Raw genomic sequence first — 14,132 nt, 5'->3', positions numbered from 1 at the left:
GATTAAGCAACATCTAAATCATTGAAATTTTTTCTTGATGTAATATAGAGCCTTTATGTACAGAAATACAGGTTTTTTACTTCTGTAGATGTTTTAAGTCGTGTGCACCACACTTACTTGTGGACACTCTCCACTTACTTGTTCCTATCTTATTAATAATACTAATACCAAATTTTATTTATACCCCGCCCTCCCCGGCCAGAGCCGGGCTCAGGGTGGCTAACACCAATAAAATTTCAGTAAAAACATAGTAAGGGGGGAAAATTAAAACACAGGTTAAAATGCAATTTAAAATACAGCCTCATTTTAATAGTCAAAACCATAAGGGGAGGGAAACCAGCTTTATCATTTTTCTTGTGAATGTAACCTTCTTCCTATTATTTATTAAATTTATGTAAAGCCCTTCATCCGAGGTAAACAGGGCAGTTTACAATATAAACATCCATGCCAGCCTTGGTTTGGTTTAGTTTTTATGTGTTTGTTCTATTCTCTTATTTGGGTTATATGGACAATTTTTTTTATTTTAAAAAAATCAATATAAAGCCTAGTTTATACTTTGAGAAATTGAACTGAAAGCTGAAATGAAAAATAATAATTGTTACCTGTTCGTATGAAGGTTCAACTCTTCCTTCTGATAAACTCTGCTAAAAAAATTCAAAAGCAATGTTCGAATAGGGAAAGAAAGGTTTCTTTGCTGGTAAAGAGTATACACGGCTTTCATTAGCGTCTCTGCTGCCACTAAGAGGGAAGACAAATGAAAAATGATGTTTTACCTCCTCTCCATTCTTTGGAACAAGTATTCAGCAATTTCTTGCACCAAACCACACATCTGGGTAACTATGAAAATGGGTAACTATGAAACTATAGCAAAGGCCAGTGTGGTATCAGATGCAATTGTGTGGATGTTATTGTATCTTCATGCTAGAGTGTCTTGACATCTCAATCATAGCTGCCAAAGGAAATTCCCGTATTCTGAATAGGATTCCTCGCAAGAAAAGGGAAAAGTTGACAGCTATGATCTCAATGTACAAATACACCCCTGCCCCGGTACATATATGTCATTTATTAGTCGTTTTCTTTTTGCCATGGCAACTCAAAGAGATTCCCACTCTTAAACACCACATTTTTCTATGTGAAAACCTAGAGTGCTACTAAAAAAAATTAATCATGAAAATGAGACTACTTCCAAATGGCACACGTTACATTCTCTTGTCTTGAAGATAAAGAAAGAGTGCCATTGCTGTCTCCCCAACTTGGAGTATGTGAGGAGCAGGAGAGAGAAAGAGTTCATCATAGTCCTTACATCAAGGACTCATCTCCTGGCACACACGCAGGTCTCCCCATCGTAAGCTTTCACTATGAAAATGCACTGTTTTTAACATCTCCATCTCTCTCTCTCTCTCTCTCTCTGTGTGTGTGTGTGTGTGTGTGTGTCTGGGAAAATACCCATTCGCATTCAATCTCTAATGTGCTAGCCTTCCACCCCTTCTACATAAAAATCCTTTAATCAGTACAGTGGTACCTCAAGTTACATATGCTGCAGGTTACACACTCCGCTAACCCAGAAATAGTGCTTCAGGTTAAGAACTTTGCTTCAGGATGAGAACAGAAATCGTGCTCTGGCGGTGTGGCAGCAACAGGAGGCTAAAGCGGTGCTTCAGGTTAAGAACAGTTTCAGGTTAAGAATGGACCTCCGGAACGAATTAAGTATTTAACCTGAGGTAGCACTGTACACCGCTACCTCGTCTGCCAGTTCCCACTCTAGGTCTGAGAAACCTCTTCCCCCTCAGCAAGCATCACAAATGCCCACAATCCTTCCATGCCAGTATGCCCTCTAAAATCCTCCTTGCATGCAAAAGGAGCACACGCCTTATCCATCATATCTTACGTCCAAATTCCCTCGTCTGCCACCACAAATTTACGTTATCTACAGTATACAAGTATTCCTGTACCACAATATGTGTACAAAAACATATTAAAACCTTTGAAAACAGAATTACACTGACTGGCTAGTGAAAAGGCTTCAAGCGGCTGCCGAAAAGGTTTGTCTGTCAGCTCCTTTGCCCCCTAGATTTCAATATGGTTCAGTAATTTCCGTGGAATATGGAAGGGAAGCTGTCAGGACATCAAATAACAGATCTGGGCTTTTAACAGCCCCAGATTATACATTATGATTTTATTTATTGCCTTTCTATCCCACGTTTCCTAGGCAAAGTATCATATTTCAGCCTGATGCCCTGAATTTACACACGGAGGGTGGGGAGGGAATCTTATTTCAATAAATGCTGAAGTATGTGAACCATGAAATAAAATCTGAATTTCTCTATACAGTGGTACCTTGCATTAAGTATTTAATTCATTCCGGAGGTCCGTTCTTAACCTGAAACTGTTCTTAACCTGAAGCACCACTTTAGCCTATGGGGCCTCCCGCTGCCACCGGAGCACGATTTCTGTTCTCATCCTGAAGCAAAGTTCTTAACCTGAAGCACTATTTATGGGTTAGCGGAGTCTGTAACCTGAAGCGTATGTAACCTGAAGCGTATGTAACCTGAAGCGTATGTAACCCGAGGTACCACTGCATTGCTTTTTCTTGCATGTATTTTAGAAGGGCAAAGTAGCAAACAAAACACATGTTGAAAAATTAAAGGGGGGGAACAAGTTGCATTTGCCCTGGTTCTACAAGGCACTGGGGTGACACCACCTCAGCTTCTTCAGCGGCAATTTCAGCGTGGGGCCGGGGCCGACATAGCTCATTCCTCCCTCCATGTGCTGACGGTGGAGGGACTCAGGAGCGGTGGTTGTTTCACTTGTGATATACTACCAGGTGAAGGTGTCATTGTGCTCTGGCCATCAAACAAGTCCTGGGTGATGTATTTGATACATCACCCTGGCCTAATTTCATTATAAGAATGTCATAGCTGTGTCAGTCTTGCATATCTCAAATTTGCCTTGCATTATAATTCTAAGCTTACAATAAAATCCACTGCTGGTAACTTCCTTATTGAACATCATGAGAGGGGGGGGGGGAATCTAAACATTTCTAAAGTCTAGTACCTATAAGCATATTCAAATGGAGAATCTATCACTGTAAAACGATGCATGCAACCATTTTTTCCTGCTGCTAACCCATGCTACAAACAGTGGTTTGGCACCACAGTGAGTTCTGAAATACAAAAAGGGTGCATGTCCTGATCGTATCTTTTATGGTTAGGAGAGAAGGTGAACTGTATTAATCTAAGGCACAAAACTGCTCTAAATCACTTCTGGATTGGCTCACCAAAGGGAAGTAATGCAAATAGCCTAGAAAAATGCCACATATTGGTAAATGCATAGACAAAGACTGTACACTCAGTGGGTCTTACCTTTGTTTATTTGTATCTGTAGAAGTCTCCAAGTCACTTTGAGCAATTTATTCAATTGCTTACTGTTTAACTTACAGCCACTGTGCAGGGGGAGCTTACAACCATCGTGGAGGGTCTCTATCACAAACTTTCTAATCATATCTAGCCAATGAGAATCCATTTGCAGTGTTGAAGCACTCGCCAATGAGACCATGATTTCACATAAGGTTAAATTCAACATGAGATGATCAATGTTTGACGACGTCATACAATACTTGTTGCTAAATGAAAGACAGAGAAGTGTTTATGAAAACTGGCACAAAGTATTATTCAATAGTGAAGAATTCTACTGGGGCCCATAACTCTATAGATGTCAAATAAGAAGGCATATACTCCAAAGCCTTAAAAGTTTCAACAGGTTCCACTGCAACATGAACACAGAAGAGTAAGCTTCTGAATTTCTCCTGGTGGCAATGCCAAAAAGCAGGAAGAAACCTTGCAAACCCAAGGTTCACTGGGGACTATTCCTGGAAAACTAGAATTTAGCACATATTTGAACAAACGCAGTATAAGAGAAAAGTGCTGGTTGCATAAATCAGTCTTTCATCCATATAGGACAAGCACAAATTACTATGGAGTACACAGGTATCTCTCTCCAGTTAGTTGGCTTATGCAATACCATACATCAAACACATAAAAAAAAACAGAACTCAATCAAATTTATTGTCTGAAAATATTCTCTTATGATCAAAACTGCATTATGCATTACTTATGAAGGAATTACTGTTACTCTGAGTTAACAGCAACAAAAATTCCTTACAGTGAGGATTATGGGGGTGAGAAAAATGCCTGTTGATCAACCAACTGCTGAGATTTCTCCATTGCTACTCCAGGATTTTTCTATGGTTGTGAAAATTTAAGAACTCGGATCACAACCTACTGATTATCTGAAAAGGGAACCACTCAACTCTGACTTTCCTGGTCTTAGAAGCAATACCTTTTCAATGGCTCTTTCTTTCGGTGCTTGCTTGTTTCTTGGAAAGAGTAAGGAAAACGAGACATGAAATGGTGCTTGAAATCATTCAGGTAATTTGCTCGAACCCACACTTCCTAGAAGAAAGACACCACACATTAATAATTTTCTCCAAGTGCTAAGAGTTTTAAGGAAAGGTATACAAATGGAAAGATCATAAGGGTCTAATTTATGGCTTCTTTCCAGACTTGATTAGGTAAGAGGACAAGGATGCAAATAATTTCCTGTGACATATCAGTTCAGCAACTTCCGTTTCTTACCATTTCATCCCGATCTTCATTTTGCTTTACAAGCTTCCACAACAGGTATATGATGCCAAGTACTTGCTCCATTAGCTGCTGAGATCCAGGTTCCAGAAGATTTCCAAGAATGGGAGTCGCAAGCTGTGCAGGCGATGCTTCAATCCAACAATTAAGCAGCAATGGAATTATAATCTGAATAAATCGTTTTAAATTCTCAGGAGATGACAGGCCATTTTCAACACTGCCTGTCATACTTACCAAAGACCTAGAACAAAGGCCAAAACAGTCTTTACAAAACTACTGCACAGAAAGAAATGTATTCAGAGTTATAATTCTACGCACACAGTAAGACTTATTTTGAAGTAGTATACACCCAGCTGTATGAGCATGTATGAAAGTTGGTCAGGAGAACAGCCATTTATACAAAATGATGTCAATTTGGAGGAGACCATGTACAGGTTATTTACTGTTATAATTGTGCTATTATTCTTACATTGCTCCATGAAAGTGAGTGATTCATGAGAAACGTGTATAGGCAGTAGCTAATGAAAACCCAGCCTCCTCAATTACACTCATTTGGGTGCAGAAAGGGGGGAGCCACACCCCTTGATGCATAAGCATAACTCGTGGGGCACCCATATGAATGGCAGCCCAAGTCTGCAGTCTTCTCAAAAGAGGCTCTGCACAAAACCCACGTGTGTGACTGCACAGCATTACTGCAATAAGCCTCACTATATTGCTCTGGTCAGCAGCAGCCTGCTCACTACGTTTCACATCAGTGACAAAGCATGAACCTTCAAACATGTTGTAAGCATGCTATTTCTTACCTTAGCCTGAAGGATGAATGAATTCTGAGTTGTGGGCCACCATTTTCATACAACTGGATGTGCTGCTGGCCACTGGCATATTCCTGCCAATTAACATGCAAGGAGTTTCTTGGTACTTGTGGGTTGTCATTTGGCTGTTGTAGCCCTTCACTGTCAGTTTCTAATTCACTGGATCCTTCCACCAGCACCTGAAGGAACTTTCGGAGCCTGACCAACACATTAAGCCTCCATTGCTGCGACGTTACCCTACGATTAGGATTAACAGACAGCATCCAGCATATTTTCTCTTTGTTTTTCAGTTGTTTTGACAGTTGTTGATGAGAAATCAGTTCTACAAAGTTATTCAGCAACACACTACTGCGATCCGTCAGGAGAGTAGGGTATTCCTCCAACAGAATGTCCAATACCTTCAAAGAATCCTCCTGAATTCCTTCGCTGATATGAGTCATGGCACTAGAAAGATGTGCACTAAGTAATGGGAAAAATGGAGAGATGTGTTCAGCTCGTATTTTTGGAGCCAAGAACTTAAGGAGGCAGATTGCTGCTGCTCGTACAGCAGAATCTTTGTCTGTAAACACAGCTGCCAGCTCACTTAGTATATTTGAAAGGTGTGCATCAATGATGAATGGATACTGGGACAGCAGATCTTTGAGTCCAAAAAGGGCACTTTGTTTAATTCCTGCACTATAGTGGTTCATTTGTGAAAGCAGATCCTAGAAGAAATACAGAGTTAGTAATTGCTTAAAAAACTATTTACATCACAAACTTATAACTATTACATTTGTGGTTGAAAGGTTTTATACACTTCCAAAGCAAGAAATAAAAGCAACCTTCACACTAGCACAGCAAAAACAAAGCATTAAAACATTAAGAAACCATCAAACATGTTGTAAGCATGCTATTTCTTCCTTTGCACAACTGGGGGAAATAAGCTCACATATTTCAGTTAAGTGTACCTATTTCTGCACAGACTTAGGCTGCATACATCAAAACAAACATTTCTCAGAGGCGGAGCTAGATGTCACCTTTGCTGTTTAATCGATGTTTAGAAATTACTAGAATTCAAGCAGGAGACATAAATCTGCATTTACGTAAATGACAGAGTGTTTATGCTTTAAATTGCAAAGCAGTCAATGAAAATCCAAGGCAATCAATGCTAAGATTGAATGTAACTTTATAGGTCTTCAGTACACAATCAGAATATAAATAAAACCCAGCCCAGTTGCTTAGAAATCTTATCATAGTAGAACAATTAAAAATAAAGCTAATGAACATTAGTCAAACACAGAGCAGACCCACTGAAATCCATGGACGCAAGTCCTGTTAAGTTCATTGATTTCAGTGGGTCTATTTGGAGTAGGACTTGGTTCAGTAGTGGGGAACCTCTGACTTGCGGTCCTAATCAGACCTACTAGGCCTTGCCATTTGGTCTGCAAGCCCATGTTGGCCAAGCCATGCCCACTTGCCCTGCGCTGTACACCAAATAGGCACCACCTATTAGTTGATTGGCAACACCTGCAAAGTCCTGTGCCCTGGACTTTGAAAATCCTGGCAATCAGCGCTCTGCAACCGCTGATAATCAGCTGATTATCAACAATGGTCGCAAGGGTCATTCAAATAACCAAGAGTCTTGATAGACTAGACCTGGAAGATGGACATAATTCAAAGTACCTGAGAATCTCAATGCATTTCAAGAGAGCATGCTCATAGTGCAACCTTGGGCAAATCAACTCTTATGGAACTCGCCTCTTCTAAAGGCACTGATGGCTTCACCACTGTTGGAATTTTGCCACATGGTGAAGACACTTTGTGACAGAAAGCAGTATTCAAAAGCATCTATCTTGTAACAATACAACTCATGAGATGGAGACGTTGAACACCACTGATACAGCTTTGGGTTAAGGAAGCTCACCTCATGACAACAAAGACACAGTAAGAGATTATTAGCTGAGGTTGTAAGGTACAGTCATACCTAGGGTTAAATGTGCTTCAGGTTGAGAGCTTTCGGGTTGCAATTCACGGCGACCCGGAAGTAACGGAACATGTTCCTTCCGGGTTTCGCCGCTCGCGCATGCGGTCAAAATGATGTCACACGCATGTGCGGAAGCGGCAAGTCGTGACCCGTGCACGTGCAGACACGCGGACGTGGGTTGCATTTGTTTCAGGATGCGAATGGGGATCCGGAATGGATCCCTGTTTGTATCCAAAGGTACCACTGTATTCAGCAAGGGTCCTTGTAACTCTGATTTCAGCTTAACAATAATGCTAAAATTAAAAAGATTAGGTATTTTGAAATTTATTGTCTTCTCCAACTTATCTATGTAGCTGTCCAGATTCCTAGATACGATGTTTTGGCATCTCCAGTAGTATGTTAACCCTTGACAAATCTCACACTATATCAAAATTAGTCTCACAGATGCTAATGAACTCAAAAGTGCAACAATAATTGCTGGCATATAAATTTGTATTTCACTGTACCTTTATGTTAAGCTTTCTATTATTTGTTGGAAGCACTCCATCCTCTCTAAGCTGCTCGGATAGATGTATGGCTCTTGTTTTGAAGTTTGTATCTGTTGCATTTTCTAGTCTAGGCTTCTTTTTTCCAACTTTTAGCTTCACCTTATGAAAATCTTCTTGATGTTTCCTTTTCTTTGTCATTTTGAAGCCACTGTAGAAAAATATGTATGTTTAAGGGGGGAAAGTTCCTGCAACTAAACTGAGCAAACAATTACTCAGACTCATTTTGAAATCAAAGTCAATTTCTGGTTTTCTTCAGGGTCCGCAACATAATCTAAAAAGAAATTGCAAAATGTACACCCTTATGCTCTACTCCTTAATGCTAGTCATCTAAAAATTTAGAAATGGCTGCCTTCTTCATGGCACTGCAGCTTACCTGATGAAGTTTCTCTTGGGTTCAGGATGAAGTTACAATAGATCCAACTCTGAAAATTCAGAGTGTAAGGTACTGTGATGGATGGCAAAAGAAATTCTGTGCATCTCCACATACAAAGGGTTCACAACAGAAAACATTTATCATCAATATCAACATAGCCTAGCACCTTCACATTTTTTTAAAAAGGTATTAACAGTTGAAGGCTTTTACATGCATCCCCCCACTGAAGCGAGGGTTATGTTCCAGGCCCCTGCGTGCATAACTGAAATTGCATAAAGTGGGGAGCACCCTTTAAATGCTCTCTCTGAAATCCATACAAAAAATACTGCATTCAAAAATATCCACGACTAGAATTGAACCTCCAGCAGGAGCCTGAAGGACACGTGGAAAAGTGGCGGCTGCTACTACTGCGCTACCCTGCACATCAGCTGTTAAGACGGAGGGGCTGAGCAGCTGGTCTCTTTGGGTCTCCAGGGAAGGTCTCCCTGCAAGCCACAGGGACTTTCCAGCTCTCTCCTGCCATTTCTGGGTTTGAACTGATTTTTTTTATTATTTCCTAACGACTGCCCGTGAGGCAATGCCTGTATTAGTGAACAGTATTGAATGCAAACTGGGAACCTTTTGGTTCAAAACCCCGGAGCCAAAATCACTCCCTCTAAGAGTTAAGCTGCAAATCTGTAATTAGGCTGCTTGTTTCAGACCACAAGAGGAAGGTCACATAAGCAAAAACTCAACCAGATAAAAACAGAATTTATCAGCATTCAGGAAGTTAAGGTGCCTGGAGGAAGGGTTTTAGACTAACCTTCAACCTGACACACCGGTTTTCCATATAAAGGAAACCTTTTTGGATAACTAGAGTGCATGGCTGTTTCAAAGATAAAATAGGGAGGCATATTCTAGCCCCAACTATCAGCCATATTTCTTAAGAGCCATTGGGAGGTTACACCCCTGCATCTCAGGAACAACTCCACCATAATCAACCTAACCCCACCTTATCAACCAATGAAGCAACTGCTGCAGGAAGCTTGCCTTCCCACCTCCCTATCAGAACATTGGGCCCCAATGGCCAGTTGGCCTGGGACTGGGAAGCAGAAGGGGAATGCCACACTTTGCCATTGGCCCAGAGGAACAAGGGTGGATGGGCCAAAAGCATCACTTCTGTGCATGCAAAAACCACCAGTAAGGAAAGACCTGCCTGGCAGGAACTTTCACGTAAAGACTTATTTAGAACTCATCACTTTGTTCTGGGCATTGCAAAAACTGCTTTTTTACCATTTTTGCCCTCACTTCCGTGTGTGTGTGTGAAGCTTGAAAGCCTGAGGAAAGGGCCTGTCCCTTATTAAGGGAGATGAATAAATCAGATAAAGGTATAAAGAGGTAAAAATAAAAGAGATAATGATTTGAAACCAGAGGGGGGGCTGGTGAGAAGTCCAGGGGTTGGGAACCTCTTAAAAGATATTGTTTTGTATTTTGGAATGAATGCAGTATGTAAACAAAAACTTTCTGAAATTAGATAGATAGATAGATCGATACGGGACACGGGTGGCACTGTGGGTTAAACCACAGAGCCTAGGACTTGCCAATCAGAAGGTCAGCAGTTCAAATCCCCACAATGGGGTGAGCTCCTGTTGCTCGGTCCCTGTTCCTGTCAACTTAGCAGTTCGAAAGCATGTCAAAGTGCAAGTAGATAAGTAGGTACCACTCCGGTGGAAAGGTGTTTCCGTGCGCTGCTCTGGTTCGCCAGAAGTGGCTTAGTCATGCTGGCCACATGACCCGGAAGCTGTACCCCGGCTCCCTCGGCCATTAAAGCGAGATGAGCGCCGCAACCCCAGAGTTGTCCGCAACTGGACCTAATGGTCAGGGGTCCCTTTACCTTTATTTATATATGTGTGTGTGTGTGTGATGCCCTCGTGTCTCAGGGCTCTCCCCTAAGCATGATTATCATCAGGGTAATTATTATTATTATTATTAAAGGTAAAGGGACCCCTGACCATTAGGTCCAGTCGTGGCCGACTCTGGGATTGCGGCGCTCACTACTACTACTATTTCCATACCGTCCTTTCATCTGAGGATCACAGGAGAAAGATTTACAATATAAAAACACAAAAGTATAGTATCAAACAAACAAAACACACCCCCTCCGGTTTAAAAGGCCATAGATGTTTTAATTAGACAAAAGTGACTTTCGGAACGACCACTATTGTCGTTAAGGGCGAGGAGCCACAGCGACCCAGGTAGGGCTGGAGAAGGGACTCCAAGCCTAAAACCCGGAGAGCCGCCGCTGCTGCTGCCAGCCAGTGCAGACAGTACTGAGCCGGAGGGAACCATTGTCCCGTCGCGGCGTGAGGCGGATTCCTCGCGTCCCTCCCGCTGCCAAGCGAGAAGCAGCAGCAGCGCGGGGGGGGAGGGGCTGTCACGGACCGGGGTGACCAACGGAAAAGCAAGAAGCGGGGGCGGCGCCGGCGCAGTGAAAGAAAGAAAGCAGCTTCTCCCACTTACCCACCTCCTGCACGCGCGGCCGGCAGCGAAGGAAACGCGCTCCGGGAGTCCTTCCGGGTCACGAGGAGCCACGGTTTCCAGAAGCCGCCCGCCCGCCCAATCAGCAGGGCGGCGTAGTGGAGCACGTGACCCCCAGCAGCTGCGTAGTCCACCGGGAACCCTCCTCCGGAGAGGGAGGCGGAGCGCTGACTGGGGAAAGCGCGTGAGGGGAAGGGAGGCTTCGCGCCTGGCGCCGCCTTCAGGAGCGGAGGTGGAACAGCAGCCTGACAGGGACTCGAGGCATCTTGCAGGAAAAAATGAGAGCAGCTAAAAGCAAATACGTATACGGTGGTACCTCGGGTTACATACGCTTCAGGTTACATACGCTTCAGGTTACAGACTCTGCTACCCCAGAAATAGTGCTTCAGGTTAAGAACTTTGCTTCAGGATGAGAACAGAAATTGTGTTTCGGTGGCGCGGCGGCAGCAGGAGGCCCCATTAGCTAAAGTGGTGCTTCAGGTTAAGAACAGTTTCAGGTTAAGAAAGGACCTCCGGAACGAATTAAGTACTTAACCCGAGGTACCACTGTACCTACACTGTACATATATATTTTAAGAAAAAATAAAACATAGATAGAATTTAAACATTGTGCGCGCGCACACAGAGAGTATCATTAAAACTAGGGGTCAGCAAGGTTTATCTTGCCTGGGCCAGATCGGTCCTGCGCCGATCCCACTGTGGGCTGGATTGCGCATGAACGTGAGTGTGCCCATGATTTTTGGCGTCTGCGCAGACACGATTTTCAGTATATGTGCATGCGCAGATGCAATTTCCTGCGCCACAAAAGTGAGTCCCCGCGCCACGCCGGTTTAGCGCAGTGTGAGAGCAGACAGCTCGGTTCAGGGGTGGCTTGTGAGCCGGTCAAACAACCTCCACAGGCCGCTTCCGGCCCATGGGCCTTAGGTTGCCTACCCAATTGTTGTTGTTGTTTAGTCGTTTAGCCGTGTCCGACTCTTCGTGACCCCATGGACCAGAGCACGCCAGGCACTCCTGTCTTCCACTGCCTCCCACAGTTTGGTCAAACTCATGCTGGTAGCCTCAAGAACACTGTCCCACCATCTCGTCCTCTGTCGTCCCCTTCTCCTTGTGCCCTCCATCTTTCCCAGCATCAGGGTCTTTTCCAGGGAGTCTTCTCTTCTCATGAGGTGGCCAAAGTATTGGAGCCTCAGCTTCAGGATCTGTCCTTCCAGTGAGCACTCAGGGCTGATTTCCTTCAGAATAGATAGCTTTGATCTTCTTGCAGTGGAAGACAGGAGTGCCTGGCGTGCTCTGGTCCATAGGGTCACGAAGAGTCGGAAACGACTAAAAAACAACAGGCCTACTGACTGCTGTTTTGCTCGTCTATTCCTGGCTGGTTTCTTTGGTAATTCCAGTGAGTCCAAGGGTTTTCCTATAACGGCTGCAATTGTATGCATACTTACACATCAGCTGTGGTGGCTGATGACATTTAGACTTGGTAGGGCTGCCATTTATAACCTTGTTTCCCCTTCAAAATGGGGCTTGTGCAGCACTTATTTAAGAACACGTGCTACAACACATGTGCAGAATGCCATAATTGGCTCCTCATAAACAAAAATTAAGAATGAACAGCTTCCATATTAAGAGGGCTAAAGTTCCAAAAGCAGAATTTCCTAAAAGTTGTGAACTTGAACACTTGGTACAAGAGAGTATGGTGTTTTGCTCTTGCAGAAAAGTTGGTGCACACATTGAGACTGACAAGACAAACAAAGTACAAAGACCCTTGGTGGAGTTTTATTTTGTTCACAAATACTCCGGAAAACCAAAGTCCCGCTCCAAGGGTTTATACGAACTTGTGGATCACTTAATAAAAACCTGTTTTACAAATTTATAGTCTAAGTGGTGGTCATTGGATGGAAATATACACTTTCATAATGGACATTTGGAGATCTGGGGGAAACTCTGTTGGGTTTCTTGGGTTTGGTTTACTTTTGTTCCAAAAATATATGCAATTATTTTGAAAATTAAAAAAAATAGTATTATTTCCCCAGATAGTCTATGTGTCTATACAGATCTCAGGCAGCCTTTCAGGTTAACATGGAACTGAGTGGCTGGATTGCTATCATGACCACAGAGGGAAACTGCACAGCCAGGGCGAAGACCCCTAAAGACAGATGGCTGGGTTTTCCTGGCTATAGGAATACTTTTGGATTGATATTGGCTTTGTGGTGAAGAGAGTCAGAGAATGGAAGATTGACAGAAATGTCTTCAGCAGCCTCACTAAGGTTCAAATTTGATTTGATTCATTATATATCTATTATATTAAATATAATTATATGCTGCAAAGTGGCTTGCAGACAAAAAATTACTACTGAATGATGGGTTTGATGCTGTTATTTTGTGTAGGATGGCAGCAACTTCATCAACCTCCATGTTTCTTATACCTCTGAAAAATTCTGCAGGTACGTCATTGTCAGATGTTGCCGATGATCCTGGAAGAGAGATACTGGGTGCAGCTGTCTGAGTGGCTCTCTGGCTTGTCTGGTGTAGGATTTGATAAATGTTCCTTAGAACACAGCTGGTGCTTGTGTTTCAGCATCAGGAGAGGCCTATTCGCTAGGTACTTCTTTAATTGTGGACACAAACTAACCAATTTTATGTGTGCTAGTACTGATGTTTGCATCCAACTGTGATGCTTTTCACTTAAATCATGGCTTGAACTTCAACTTTGTTCCCATATCTTCACTGGAAGGTTGAACAGGAGGTTGTTCTTTTAAAAAATCTGGGAGAGAAAGACAATCTATTAAACTCCATTGTTGAAGGATACAAGGTAGAAACTTGAAAAGGTTCATGTTTCAAGCCAATCCTGTTTCTTAAATGTTCTAAATTGAAGCTTCCATCTAAGAAAAGACACAGTTCACATCTGCGTAGAAATGTTTCACCAATTAAAAGCAGATGTGCTAGAACAACATTCTTCCATTAAGATCACAAAACCTTCAGGTCAACAAATTACACTGATCCACAGTAGGTTCAGAACAGAACAAAAGAATTATTATTTTACACAACATACGTATTATTATTATTCAGTGGCATTCCTGGGCCAAGAAGTGTGAGAAAGCATTCTACAGTTTTGTGCAAATCTGAGGAATCAAAAGGGGGGGAAATCCTCCATTCAGGAGTGCACTGCAAATAGCTATGAGCACAGGCAGAAAAGAAATGAAAGTAGTGGGTGAGAATGGAAAGCAGAGTAGTAGAAAGTGACAGTTGATCCATCCACACACACCCCCGAAACCAAAACTA

General features: G+C 42.7%; 1 protein-coding gene across 7 annotated transcripts in view; it reads right to left on the bottom strand.

The window, feature by feature from the left end:
* TEX10 (testis expressed 10) overlaps nt 1-10,923 on the bottom strand; it is a 35,176-nt gene extending 24,253 nt beyond the window's left edge. For 2 of the 7 annotated variants that reach the window (XM_077917634.1, XM_077917633.1), the window contains exons 1-7: nt 8,337-8,476; nt 7,922-8,111; nt 5,444-6,156; nt 4,635-4,881; nt 4,339-4,451; nt 3,363-3,622; nt 603-738 (exon numbers count right to left, since the gene is read on the bottom strand). In XM_077917634.1, the coding sequence (XP_077773760.1) occupies nt 603-738; nt 3,363-3,622; nt 4,339-4,451; nt 4,635-4,881; nt 5,444-6,156; nt 7,922-8,101 (1,649 nt within the window). In that variant the 5' untranslated portion in view covers nt 8,102-8,111; nt 8,337-8,476. Of the gene's footprint in view, nt 1-602; nt 739-3,362; nt 3,623-4,338; nt 4,452-4,634; nt 4,882-5,443; nt 6,157-7,921; nt 8,112-8,336; nt 8,477-10,835 lie in introns of those variants that run through there. The other 5 variants (XM_077917631.1, XM_077917630.1, XM_077917632.1 and 2 more) reach the window with 5 other exon arrangements.
* Nucleotides 10,924-14,132: the final 3,209 nt, after the last annotated feature.

The sequence above is a fragment of the Podarcis muralis genome, chromosome 13 (genome assembly GCF_964188315.1).
Source record: "Podarcis muralis chromosome 13, rPodMur119.hap1.1, whole genome shotgun sequence".
NCBI lineage: Eukaryota > Metazoa > Chordata > Lepidosauria > Squamata > Lacertidae > Podarcis > Podarcis muralis.
Note: the sequence above shows the minus strand (reverse complement) of the source record. Positions and strands in the feature narration are given on the sequence as shown.